Source organism: Hydra vulgaris, chromosome 15, assembly GCF_038396675.1.
Source record: "Hydra vulgaris chromosome 15, alternate assembly HydraT2T_AEP".
Taxonomy (NCBI): Eukaryota; Metazoa; Cnidaria; class Hydrozoa; order Anthoathecata; family Hydridae; genus Hydra; species Hydra vulgaris.
Window position 1 is genome coordinate 2,306,888 of NC_088934.1, and position 14,713 is coordinate 2,321,600.

Below are 14,713 nucleotides of genomic sequence, written 5' to 3' on the forward strand. Positions count from 1 at the left end.
CCAATTTATTGTACGAAACCCAATGACACCCTTAATATCAGCAAATATTTTTGATGGACATTCACCATATTGGTTATTTAGAAAGTACAAGCTTTTGCAAATCTTTAGATTTCATTATCTACAAATAAAATTAAAAACCATAAAACAAAGCCATCAAGACAGATTTATAGAGAATTTAATAATAAATCTTTTAAAAAACTTAACTGTTCTAGCTAAAAAAAATAACAAAGTTATAATAAAAATACTACCTATGCCATTTATCTTGGGCCACCTGTTATTTTTTTTTTTTTAGTTTGCAATTATTAATCGAAATAAAACAACTTAAAAATATAAACTTATTTTGTTAAAAAAGAACTAGAAGATCTTATCAACAATTTAGTTTTTGATTTGTGTTTTAAATTTAGTTACGATTTCTTTATTATAGAATGAATTTCGGAAAACATCAAGGAATACTGTCCTCCATCAAAGTTTTAATGTTTCTCTTTGTTCTTTTAAATTCCATAACTGGAACGATGTTTTTATTTTTGACATAATATCAACTTGCATTTCTTCGATAAGTTGAGTGAATTCAATTTTTTTTACCTTCTATCATGCACTGAAAGAAGTTTAAACCAATAGTGTTGCATGTAGTAATCACTTTTACTCCTATTCAATTTTTGTTCAGAGCAAGCCTTTGTAATTTTAAATGGTTATATATATTTAAAAAGTGTTTATAAGTTAAAAGTGGAATTAAGTTTTTTTTCCAAGCATTTTACTTTTAAACACTTTTTCTTGAAGTTGTAAACTACTACTACAACTACAATTTAAAAATGTTTAATTTTTTTTCATTATTTTTTTATTTTACATAAAAAAGAGGGGGAGGGGGGAAATAATTGTCGACGTAGTTTTATAGGGGGTCTCTGAAAGTTTGACTAGTTGTTGACAGGGGGAGGAGGAGGTAAAAAACGCCAAAAAATTGTTGACGTAATTAATGGACAGCTTCCTACTTCGAAGATTTTTTAAAATTTTTTTATTTAGTAGTAATCTTTGACCGAGGTGAATGCTATGCCGCTTTTCCTTAAACTTTAAATTGTTTTTTTATTTGCTTATTTTATTTGTTGTTGCGTTTATTTCTATTTTAACATATTTTCGACCCACTACTTCTCATTTATGAGTACCTACCTTTCATTTAATGTGTTTTTTTTTTAAATCTCGCACAGAGATAGAACTTAGATGAATGTGCTAAGTCAAAATTAAAACTTTTGGGCGTGTCAAATAGTTAGACCTACTAAGTTGTTCTACAAAAAGAACATCTACTAAAAAGTGGACCTAATTTTCAGATAACCTACTGATGCCTAAATTGTTTTCAATCGATTATAGTCTTTTTATTTTCAACCGATTTATTACGTTTCGTTTTCAACCGATTTATTTTTCGACTTATTTTATAGATTTTCATTTTCAACCGATTACCTGGCCTGTATTTTTAACGTTGTTTTTTTAAAACTACGATTTTATTTTTTGAATTAACAATCAATAAGTTTTCCAAGCATTCATCGAACCTTATACCTCCTGATTCTAGAGACAGCGCTTCAACCACTGCGCCAAGGCTGATCAAATTTGGCTCGTATTCAAATCATCAATAAAATATACAAAATACATACCGGAAAGGCTTAGTGATGAAATTGAAAAAACAGTAGGTTGAAAATTCAGCAAGTCAACGATTTCGTAAGTTGGAAAATTAGTAGTACATGTTTTAATTAGATGTAAATATAAAAATCAAAAATTGTCGGTTGAGAATCAAAAACGTCATAATATACGATTTATGAAAATATTTTTTTTCTAGGCATTATATTATATTGAGAGTTCTTGAATATTAAAATAAATTATCATATTTACTTTTGACTCTGTTCAAGTTCAAACAAACAGCGTTTCTGAAAACTTTGATTTAGTATAAAAAATTTGGCAGCCATTTATTTCGTTTAAAATACCCAACTTTATCTATAAAGTTCTATAAGTAAAAACAAAAACAAGAAAATTGATAAAGTAGGCAACCAAAGATAAAGTATATATATATAAACAATTAAATAAATTATCAAACGTAACTTACAACAATATGATAAATGACATCTAAAAATAAAAATAAAATCGATTTAAAAACTATAAACTGTTTTTAACGACGTAACTTCGTGACCATAACTTTCCAAACTGAAAAGCAACTTTCTTACTACTTCTTTCTGCTTAATGTTTAAAAAGCGAAGAGCTATATTAAAACCTCGGCTTGCAGAAAAGATAGACAGTACCTTTATAATATGAGCACTGTTCTCTTTTGTTAACATAATAGAAAATTGTTCAAGACATGTTTCTAGTACATTTGACGGAAGATCACAGCGAAAGATAGTTTTCAAATTGGATTCTTCCATGCTAATAATGATATCACACATAGTTCGAGGACATTTTATACACCTCCAAGCTTTGTTAAATTCGTCAAAATTATTTATGTGGTGGCATATCTCAGGAGGTTTGGATTGAAAATTTTCGTTTTCGTTATCTATACTTGGAGAGTAAAACGAGTTCCATGGTTTTACTTTAATATTTCCGTTCGTTTTATTTGCGTAAAAGGTATCGTGTTTTTCCAAAGGTTGCAAATGAGAACTCGCAACAATATCTCGAAATTCTTCGTATGATGATACCTTTTGATGAACAGCTCTAAACTTTGCATTATTTTCGAGATTATATCGTTCTTCAGCTAGTTTAGCATTTTGAAATTCTTTTTGTAGTTTAACAAAGTTAATAGTTTCTGTTGTGTCCATTAAAAATGATTACTAAACAAACAAAACAATAACAAGTTATAATCATTTAATGCGAGCGACAAATAATTTAATGCAAATAGCTTCAAGTAAAGGTATTAATTAATAAATAATATAATTTATTAATAATATTATATATATTTATTAAACTATAAATACTAAACACAGTATAAAATACTAAACACAGCTCAAATTTTTAATAGTTTTTAGATCCGGATTTTAAGATTAAATGTTTAATTTTATATAATTTTAAATAAAATGCTGATTGCATGTACAATAATATAATAGTATATATAATATTAAATAATTAATTATAAAGTATATGCCGTAATACAAAACTAAGACACAGATATTTTATTTTTGAAAATACGCAACATCATGCGAGGTTTAAATTTTTTTATCATTTTTTTTCTCACAAAAACCACATCAATAAGAGTAACAAAATTTCTATATAAAAACATTCGCAAGATATAGTAGACCAGGGGCCGTATTCTCATCACTCCGTTAGACTTAATAGAGCATTTATATAAACTAAATTCTTTAACTACATTAATAAAAAAATTCTTTAAATATATATATTTTTAAACATTGTTTTATTTAGACAAGTTAAAATAAAGTTTTTGTCATACCTTAACTTTGAAATATTGTAATGAAATTTCAGATAAAATCTCCGTTGAGCTTAATGGAGAGAAGTGGATACGGCTGCTGGAGTAGGGTAACTAATCCACCCTTACTTTTCTTTATCTTGTAATAACTACCTATGTAATTATTTAATCTGAATAATCCTATTGAGACTTTAATTTTTATTTAAAATATATTTTGCAGTCCTTAAATATATTTTAAATAAAAATCCAAAATTGGAATTGCAAATTAATACTAAAGCAACTTAACGCCACCGCATTAAATAACGCCACAAACAAATACGCAATGATTGTTATCATTGCGTATTTGTGAATTGACTAAGTGAATTGGATAAAAAATTGAAACAAAGAAGTAAACAAAACAGTGGTACTTTAGTTAATATAAAAAAAAAAAACTTTAAACATCCAATAGAATAACGATTATAACTCTAAGTAACCAATAAATTACAAAACAAACAACTTTAAATAACCAATAGAATAACGATTAAAACTTTAAGAAACCATTAAGTTGCAAAATAAATAACTTTAAATAACTTTCAGAACAACTAAGTAAACAATAAATATTACTGGGTAAAATGCGAGCTAAGCTTTTAGTCAAAAATCCTGCCCCAACCAAGCTTAAAGTCTATATATGCACATTTAATTATGCCTACCCGTTTATTCAATTGATGTATTTACGCTTGGTAGTATGTAAAATATTAAGTTTTATAAAATTATTTAGATTTAAATTAATTATTGCGGTTCTTAAAATGCTTTGGTTTACAAAATAGCTCGCACCTAACCGTATCTTTTAACCATTTGGTTTTTTATCAACAACTACAATGAAATGCGAAGCATTTTTAAGTAATCAATATATTGACCACTTTTTCAGGGCGGTTACTTAAACAAAAAAATTTAAACCAGAGAATTTTTATATTGGAAAAGAAAATAAAACCTAACTAATTACTCTAGTTAAATTAAATTTGTCATTAACAAAAAAAAAATTCAAAATGTGGAAAGTTAAAAAGGCGGAATAAAAAATAAGCGTCACATAATTTGCTTATGCAAGATTTTGTAAAACATTTGAAATTCTGGTATTAGTAGAAACCCTATATTCAACAGTCAATATAAATCAATCACAAATCCCTAAACTAAAAAATATACATTTAAGTCAAAATCAACTGTGTCGTACAAAAAATACAAAAAAAGAGAACGTTTTACAAACGTGTAACTATAAATAGTTTATATTAAAAATATAATAAAACTAAATAACTAAAACCATTAAATATCTTGTAGATAAATATTAACTTATTTATAACATATTAACTTGTGTAACTTAAGTTGTGTAAATAACGCGTAAATTAAAGAACGAAAACTGGATAAAAAATGCTTTATTTGATAAAACACTACTTGGTATAAACCTAAAGGTAAGTTAAAAGAAGTATCATAAAAAAATCATTAAAAATTTTTCTTATTCGTCACTAATATATCTCTTAAATACTCTAAAAGCGAATTTTTCAATGAACAATATAAAAAACTATAATCACTCTTTTTCACTGTCACCATCAGTTGAATATTCGTTACTTTCCAAAAGACTTTTTAAGGCGTCTTTCTGACCACCAAAAAGATCTTTTACTCGACGATTGTATACCGACGATGAATTGGAAATAAATACCATTGCTAACAGACATACAGCTATAACACTTGATAATACTACCACCAAAACATAGTTACGACTAAAAAATTTGATTGCAAAAATAAATTTAATAAAAACGATAGTATATCGTCGGTATACAAAGGAAATGCACGAAGTCCATTTTGGCAGTATTGAGTTATTTATACCAATATTTAGTATTTTAAATTCTCTGTCGTTTTACATACTACACAAATTTAATAAATCAATTATTAATGAGTTAATAAGATTTTTTATTTCAATTATTACAAAAAAACTTATTATTTTAACTATTACGCAATAATTATTTGTTTATTATCTCAAAATGATGATTTTGGACTTTAGTGCATTTCCCTTGTATACCGACCATATATTAGTGTCGTTATCGACATAAACTAAATCGACATACAGTCGAAAGTACTTTGAAAAATCAAATAGTCGATTTAATCGACTATGGATTTCCTACTAATCGACAAAAAGTCGATTTAGTCGAAAATTATTTAAAAATCCTTATATCTTTATATTCAATTTAATTCAATTTTTGCTTGTTCAAAAAGCATGTACTATTATAACTTTTACACGCTACCTGGTTTTTTATTTACTATATTAAAGTTTTATCTAATTCATAGCATGTTAGCAATATTTATACCTAATTACACTTTCGATAATGCATTTTTTTTTTTTGAATAGCCTATACTTGTGATTTTCATAAATACTTTTACACAGCGTCATTCCAAGCTGACTGGGACAAAATCAAAGCAAAATCAATCAAAGCTGACTGGGGCCCTGGGACAAAATCAAATTGTAAAGCTCCAATATCTAAATGTCAGCTATATGTTATGTTAATAACTATTTGATATTTAACAAGTATTTAAAACGGTCCCTAAATCATTGGGACTTGGGAATAAATTGTCCACTCGTCAGAGTGGTCCTGCTCTCATATTGTTTTGTTTCATTAATATTCAAATGATATAATGGTAAAAAAATTAAAAGCGCATAAAAACAAATTTATTATCTTTATTACTATTTATTTCGAAAAAAGAACATACATGTATGCATGTATGTATTTATCCATACATGCATACATACATACATAAATACATACATACATACATAAATACATACATACACATACAAATATTTTTAGTTTTACTTGCTATTTAGTAAAATAACAATTTTTTTTTATAAAATGATTATTATTTTTAAAACTTTTATATAATTTCAATTCATTTGAGATCCAAGACATACTTTTGAAAATCTTTTATAAAAATTAAGGACCCCATATATGTTAAAGGGTCTTGAGGCACCCCTAAAACACATTAAGTGCATGCTGCGGATATTATTCAAAAATGTTGTTTTTTAAACCACCCTAATATATATTTGCCCATCCCATTTTGATCCGAATGACCAAATTTTAATACGCGGAGTGTCATAAAATATTGCCAATGTAATATTTTCTTCATGAAATTTTTATTTTATTTTGGATGACTATTTATACTTTTTTTGCGCCACTCTTTTATAGTTTAACATTTTTTGAGCTTTTAAAGGCATTTTCAAAGAATTGGCGCGAATAGAAATTTACAAATCATTAACTATATAATAACGTCATTACAAATAATGGAAGGTTTTTTACTTATACCGACTTTGCGCATTTTTATTACTATTATTTTTGTTAACTGGTGGCATTTTAAAACCGCTCAAATTTGTTATGAAATTAAAAAAAACGTGGTTTTTAAACACGATAGCGTTGAGGCCCAATACACAGCAATTAGAAATTTGTTAGATGCTTTTGATCTCATACAGTTCACCCACTTCATGGCCGACCATTTTTCAAGTAAACCTCCTGCCATCATGTCGGAGAGCTTCATATAACAGTAGACGTAAATAAATCTGTTAAGCTGGAGAATAAACTATTTATATTGTAAAACTATAAAAGGTTAAATAGAAAGGTAAAGATAAAACAACTTCACTTTAAAATACCTTTTTGTAAAAACAAAATGTATAAGTTTCTAATATTAAAATTATTTACATTTAGACTTTTGAGAAGTGCAAAGATTATTGTGAACTTCCGGGACGAATGTGTTGTTGATGTTGAATGTCAAGATGCGGCTGATGTTGACTTTGATCCAGATATTGACAGCGAAGAGCCCAAAGTTTTCGCACAAGGTGAACTGAATGATTTGGTTAGAGACTTGTCCCTTTCCAGGGAAAAAGCTGAACTTTTGGCGTCAAGACTAAAAGAAAAGAATTTGTTAGAAGTTGGTGTCAAAGTGTCCCACTTTCAAAAGCGCAACAACGATTTATCTAGGTTTTTCACCATTGATGGACCCTTGTGCTACTGCAATAATGTCAATGGTCTTTTCGAAAATTTATCCCAAGTGCATTCGCCTCGTGATTGGCTCCTTTTCATTGATTCATCCAAGAGGAGTTTGAAGGCAGTGTTGTTGCATATTGGCAATCAGAAGCCATGTATTCCAATCTCTCATTCCATACACTTGAATGAAACTCACGAAAATATAAAAATATTACTAGATGCTATTGATTACAAAACTCATAAGTGGAACATTTGTGGTGATTTGAAAGTGATTGGTATGTTAATGGGTATGCAAACAGGGTTTACCAAGTTCTGCTGCTTTTTTTGTTTATGGGATAGTCGTGCTGTGAACGAACGAATTTTGAGCGAAACTCAAAGAAGGCGTTTTTGTTGGACCCCAAATTCGAGAGGTTTTGAAAGACCATGGATTTGAAGAGTCACTTACTTCTGACAAAAAAGAAGCATGGAAAGCGTTTGTATGGGTTTGTAAGAACTTCTTGGGAAATCACAAATCGTGTAAATATAAAAATTGTATTCAAAAGCTACTCGATTCGTTCCAAAAAGTGGGCTGTCGTATGTCATTGAAAATGCATTTTCTGCATTCGCATTTGGCGTTTTTTCCTAAAATTTGGGCGCTGTGAGTGATGAACAAAGTGAACGATTCCACCAAGATATTCAGGTTATGGAAAAGCGTTACCAAGGATTCTGGAATGAAAGCATGTTAGCTGACTACTATTGGATGATTTATCGTCATATTCACAGAGATTTTAAGTGATTTATATGCTTTAGTCAACAGTCTTTAAACTAATAAATGTGTATAAATGTTTACGAATAAACCAAGTCACAGACACTTTGACTTATTTGTATAGAAACATAAGTGGTGCTTGAAATATTGAATGTTTATCAATGTTTATGTATAGAGATAAAGTACAGAATGTCCGAAAATTAAAATTTTTGTTGACCAGTGTTATAATAAAAAAGAAACCAATAGAAATATCCTTTGATTTTATCTTTTTAAAATTTAATAAGTTTTTAGCAGTGTTATTTTAAACCTTATTTTATCTACATTGCATTATTTTTAGTTTACATTTTTAAGATCAACAAGACTTTTGGCAGATGTATAATGAGCCTGCTGCAGAGGTGAAATTCAAATCATTGTAAAACCATAGAGGTGTTTGGTGCTGGCATAAGCATCTTTTGACCGAGATCACAATATAAAAATGGTAAAATTCTGTATTTAAAAACAAAGGGAGGTCCAAAAAGATGTAAAAATGGAAAGTATCATAGCTGAAATCCTTCTAAAAGCAGTTTTTGTTGATAAAGCCACTAGCCACTAGAGCTTGAGTTATATATTTTACCAGACTACTGGTTAATTTTTGATATTCTAGGTCATAGTTTGAAAAATCGCCTACGGATGAGACTTTTTGGATACAATGAATTCCAAAACTTTTAAAATCTTTTAAAGTTGCTAACAACTTGTGAGAACTCACAGCAAAATTGTAAACCTATTGACCATAGTTTAAGAAATTTATTTCTCAAAACAAGAAATAAATTTCTTGTTTTTAAAAATAAATTGCAGGGTAGGATATTTATTTCTTAAAACAAGAAACAATTTTTTGTTTTAAGAAAAATATTTTGTAATAAGAAAAATTAAATTTTGCTGTGCTTACAGTAAAATTTATTTAAGATAATGTAGAGCGTGTGATGAGCATGGAGAAGCTTCAGAAGCTACTTCAAATAAAGATTTCTTGTAAAAAACCATTAAAAAAGAGTAGCTTTAAAGAACTAGCGACTGCTTTCTCGCTTTCTATTTATTGAATGGTTCTAATAATTTGAATTTTGATCTGATACATAACTGCAAACGCTGAACCTTAAAAACACTTTAAAAAAATATTTTTTTACATATTTTCTTGAGATATTTGTCTTAAGCTAAAACTTTATGTTTCAGCTTAATATTTACTATAAAAAATTTATTGTATGGTTTTAAGCATTTAAACTCTGAATTCTGAAGCAAATTTGCTTCAGAAACAAGAGATGTGGCAGTGACGGATCCAGCATCTTTTAGTGTTTGAGATAGCTAACATGGAGCAAAATCCGAAAATTTCTATGTTTATATTTATGTCAAATAATGATTCTTTTTAAAAAGTTACAATGATTGGAGGCAGTGCTCTGTGATGTGACCATAAGGTCTTGTTGGAGCGCCTAAAATACCCACAGAAAAAATGTGTATATATATTTTTGAATCACATTGTTTTGATCTAGTTTAGTTTACAACAAAAGATCAAAAGTCCTTTACCCAATCTTTTAAGGAAACCATTTTAGATTTGGATTTGTTTGATCCAAGGCTCCAGTATAAGTAATTAAAAAAAAAATCATTTAATATCAAAATGAAGTAAAAACCAAAAACTCTCTTTATAATAGCCAAAGTTATAATTTATCCCGGGCTCAATTTAGTAGTCGGACATTGGACATTGTCTGGCTAAAACCTTAGATTGTCAGATCAATTTACAATTAATCGGACATTTTGATCGACGGAATTTAAATTCTACAAAATGAAGCTTAAACAGGAACGGCGTACGATTGAACACAATTGCTGACAACGCAAACGATTTTTTTTGTTTTACAATTTGACCGCGACTGTTTCGATGTTTTGATGATTTTGATGACATTTCAGAAATGCGCTGAAAAAAGAAACGTTAAGCTAAATTTTATTAGGAAAATAGTTAAAAAAACTAAAGTATAAGCAAAGCTTATTCTTTAGTTTTTTATTTTTAGTTTTATTTTTTTTTTTTTCCTTAGTAAAAAGAAAAAAGATTAGCTTTATAATAAAATTAAAAAAATTAATTTTTGTTACGTTTTTAATTGCATTTGAAAAAAATTAATCTTTTAAAACATTTAAGTACACAAAACGCTTTTACAAATTACTTCTATTTATTGTTTAATAAATAAACAAACTTTATTTAAATTATTAAAAAGTGAAATTAAATTATTGAAAAGAAAGTTGTGTAAACATTTTTCCCAAAAAGTTGCAAAAAGAATTATTTAAAAAAATAATGTAGTCTTTTTAAAACCATTAATTTTTAGAATTTTGAAATTTTTAAAAACTTTTTAAAATCGTAATTTTTAATCATTTCGTGCTTTAATTAGTAAGTCAAGTTAAAAAAACAAAAACTTTTGAACAATTCTTTGTAAAAATAGAAACAAAAAAAAAAATAAAGCAATTAAATCATGGGAAGATTCAATTTAACTTATTCATAATTTAAAGTAACATAAAAAAATAATCTTTTAGAAGATTTTTAGAAAGACATTAAAAACTATTTTCAAACGTTTAAAAATTATCATAAAAAATACATACCTACTAATGAAAGTTTAAATATAACGAATAATGCATTTTTTTTAAACAATCGTTATAATTAAGTTTTGATTTTATTTAAAGCCTTCGTGTAAAATAAAAACTTCAAAAAAGATCAATTATTAAAAGTTACTCGTAAATGTCTTTTTTATTGCATTTAAATTATTAAAACATCTGAACAACCGTTGTCAAATTGTAAAGAAAAAAATAAAATAAGCGTTAGCAGTTACAGCGTGAAAATTTAGGCTCATCTAAAAAAATATACATTGTTAAATTGAAACCATTTTATTAAAAAAAAAATCTGCGATAAAATATTCTAAATGATACGGAAAGAAAATACAAACTTCACTAGACTAACGTTAAATAAATTGAACAACGTGACAAAGATGTCTCATGACTCGGTTCCGTAAAACCGTAAAAACTTGACTGGACACTGCCCGTTTTATGTAGTCAAAAATCATAAAAAGCGTAACTTCGAACAATCAGCGTAAATACTTTTATCAAGAAAAAAGAAATTTTTCATATAAATATGACTTCTATGTCACTCATTAGCCGCTCCGCATAAAACACTCGATTTATTTAATTGTCGAAATTAAATAAATCGAGTGTTATACTTATTTAGTTTTTTTTACTATATATTGCTCTACTTTGGTATTGAGCACTCTTTAACAAGAAATATTTACACTATTACTGCAAAATATATATATATATATATATATATATATATATATATATATATATATATATATATATATATATATATATATGTATATATATATATATATGTACGTATATATATATATATATATATATATATATATATATATATATTGTAGCAAAAATGTTAATATTTCCAATATGATTAATAAGCTTAAATGTTATATAATGATTATTAAAATATATTTAACTACTGAAATTTTAAAAGTTTACAACAAAAAAGTAACGACAAAAATTATATACAAAAAAAGCTATGGAGTGTCCTCTTTGATAACATTAAAGTTTTTAATTAGAAATTTATTTCATGGCGGCACTTTGATACAAGCTCGATTTGTTTATTGAGCAAATTTAATGGTGATTTAATAATGTGGTATTTCCCTGTCAAGCATAAATTGTAAAATTTACCTTGACAGGGATAAGTTCTAAACCCTTATTTTTCATTCCTATACAAATTTCAAAAGTTCAGTAGAGTTGCTTATCATAAAAACTCAGGTGGTATAAAAAAACTCTTGTTTATTACCATAAAAGAGTTTTTATGTCTATACCACCTGTCTTTGAAAGTTGCTCCTTCTTGGTGAGTTTTTACATGGTAAATATAAATGAGGTTTTTTGTAAGGCATTTTCCATTAGGCCTAAGGTGGTTGGTCGGCAACTGCATAATTGATTGTATTATTCATGAAAATATATATAAGTATTATTCATATATATATATATAAGTATATTTATGTATATAAGTATATATAAGTATATTCATATATATATATATATAAGTATATTCATATATATATAAATATATATAAGTATATTCATATATATATATATATATATAAGTATATTCATATATATATATATAAGTATATTTATATATATATATAAGTATATTCATAAATATATATATAAGTATATTCATGAAAATTAAATAGCATAATTTTATTATGAGAAGTAATAATACTCTTGATGTTATTACTTGATATTCAATTACGTGTTACGATTTCTAAATTACACGTTATGTTTAATTATATATTAAGATTTCTTAATTACAACTTTTTATGTTCTCAATTACATCTCAAAAAGGTGTAACTTTTAAAATTAAACAGTGAATTCAACATTGTTGTGCCATCTTTTTTCTATTTCATGCAATATTTCAATCTTCTTTTGTTTAATTTGACAGAATTTATTTTTTTCACTAGACTCTTTTCTGCATTTGTGGCTAGCATATCATACTCGTAAATTAAAGACATTATTTCAATATACAAGATTCTGCACTTTTCTCTTAACTTCTTGCTTGTTTTTACACATTGCAACATTTTTTTACTGATTTTGATAGTATCAGGGGATTCTTTAAAGGAAGACAAATGATCTTTAAAAAGACATAACACAGATAAAGCAATAAGAGATTTTTATTTTAGATTTCAACAAGAAGTTGTTTATTAATACAAAAGACACAATGAAAGATTAAACATGTGAAAGCACAAAAACTATTTTAAAAACATTCCAAATATCTTAATAAACTTTGTCCACCCCAATAAAGTTAGAAAAGAGTTTATCAAGACTATTGCTATTAATCTCAAAATCTTGAATTTCCAATTCAAGTCAACTATTTCTCAAAACTTTTGAGATTTATTGCTAGTTCAGAAAATTTTCCCAACAAATGACCATATTTAACTAATTTTTGCAATTGGATTGCAAAATTATTAATGCTTATTAATAAATAATTACTAAGTACATTTGTTTCCTGGATTTGAAATAAAAATTGAGTTAATGGATAATGCAGCTCGTATTATGACAAACTTCAAAAGGGACTTTTCATGAAGGTGTGTCCTGATCAGCTAAAAACTCTACTGGCTCTTTGAATATAACTACTCTTTTGTCAGGTTAATTTGTATTTACTTGGTTTTTAATTTATATTTACTTTTAATTTCATTTTAAATATGAACCACATGATATATTACAAAAATAATTTGATCAAAACTATTTTCTAAAAAAAAATGCTTTTTTGTAATATCAATATAAAATTATTATAAAATGCTATTTTTATATATTTAGAAAACTTTAAATGACATTTTTAATGTCATTTAAAGTTTTCTTTTTTTTTCATGATAAAAATTTTCATGAAAAAAAAAACAAAAAAAAACTTTATAGTACTTTATAGGAATCCTTAACAAAAAATACTCATACTTTGATATTTCAAAATATATAATATATAAAATATAAAGAGTGAAGCTAGCTTAAAGCCATTTCCGCTCCATATTTCAGCTCCAGTTCTGGCTCAGCTCCTTGTAAAAACATCAGCTCTAGATAGCTTCCGCTCCAGCTCGAAGCAGCTCTAAAGTCCTAATCATTGGTTTTTCAGATTGGAAGTGTCTCAAAAAACCATTCATCTTTTCAGAAACCATCTCAAAAAATTTTAGTTTAACAGGCAAAAACAGGGTTGTGGTCCATGGTTTTTAGTCTCAGCAGTTTTTATTTTTGCATGATTGTTTTTCTAAAGACTACTGAAATATGCAATAAACTTTTTGTATCCATCAAGGAGTAAGTCAGCACTCTTAGCAGAGTTTTCACATCACCAAAGAGAACCACCTATGCAAACAAAACTGCATTGCATAATGAAGTGTTCCAGTGATGTTTTCATAGGTTGCTCGTCTACTAGCAGAGTCATGTAAATTGCAACATTGCTTTTAATATACTATTTTGTTCCCACCCACTTGCTTTTGCCTCTATTTTAAAACTGCCATGAATGATGTGGAGAACAAATATCTATAAGAAAATCAAGTTCTTTATCTGTTCTCTGTTTCATCAAGAAAAAATAAATTTATATATGGTTCATCTGATGACACCTATAAAATCTTTGATTTATCTATACCAGAAATACAGTTTAGGAATGTTTGCATAACATCAGATGCAGTTGAGCGCCCCATGAACTCTGATAACCAGTTTCAATCATGGCAACTTTGTCATCTCAAAATCGAACTAAAAGGTCCATCAGACCCTTCTGAAAAATTGGTTTTGGGTTACTAAATGAAACAGTGTAATATGGTGCATTAGATAAAGTAGAGCAAGCAAGTCCAAATGTTGTAATAAAACTGGCTTTGGTGGGTACACCTTAAGAAAACTTAGCAGTTTCACTATCTGGAAAAACTTTACGAAATAATTTTCAAGAATTCATTGAACATTTAAAATGCACCAAAGAATTTCAGTTTCAAGTGTGGATGGGTTTATCAGCTCTGGAAATTAAACACCTTTTTATAATTG

At 27.1% G+C, this 14,713-nt stretch overlaps 1 protein-coding gene across 1 annotated transcript in view; it reads right to left on the minus strand.

Annotated features, from left to right (window-relative positions):
- Nucleotides 1-3,780: 3,780 nt before the first annotated feature.
- LOC136091507 (N-acetylglucosamine-1-phosphodiester alpha-N-acetylglucosaminidase-like) overlaps nucleotides 3,781-14,713 on the minus strand; it is a 35,121-nt gene continuing 24,188 nt past the window's right edge. Inside the window, exon 5 of the mRNA XM_065819142.1 lies at nucleotides 3,781-5,142. Coding sequence (XP_065675214.1) covers nucleotides 4,950-5,142 — 193 coding nt within the window. The 3' untranslated portion in view covers nucleotides 3,781-4,949. The remainder of the gene's footprint in view (nucleotides 5,143-14,713) is intronic.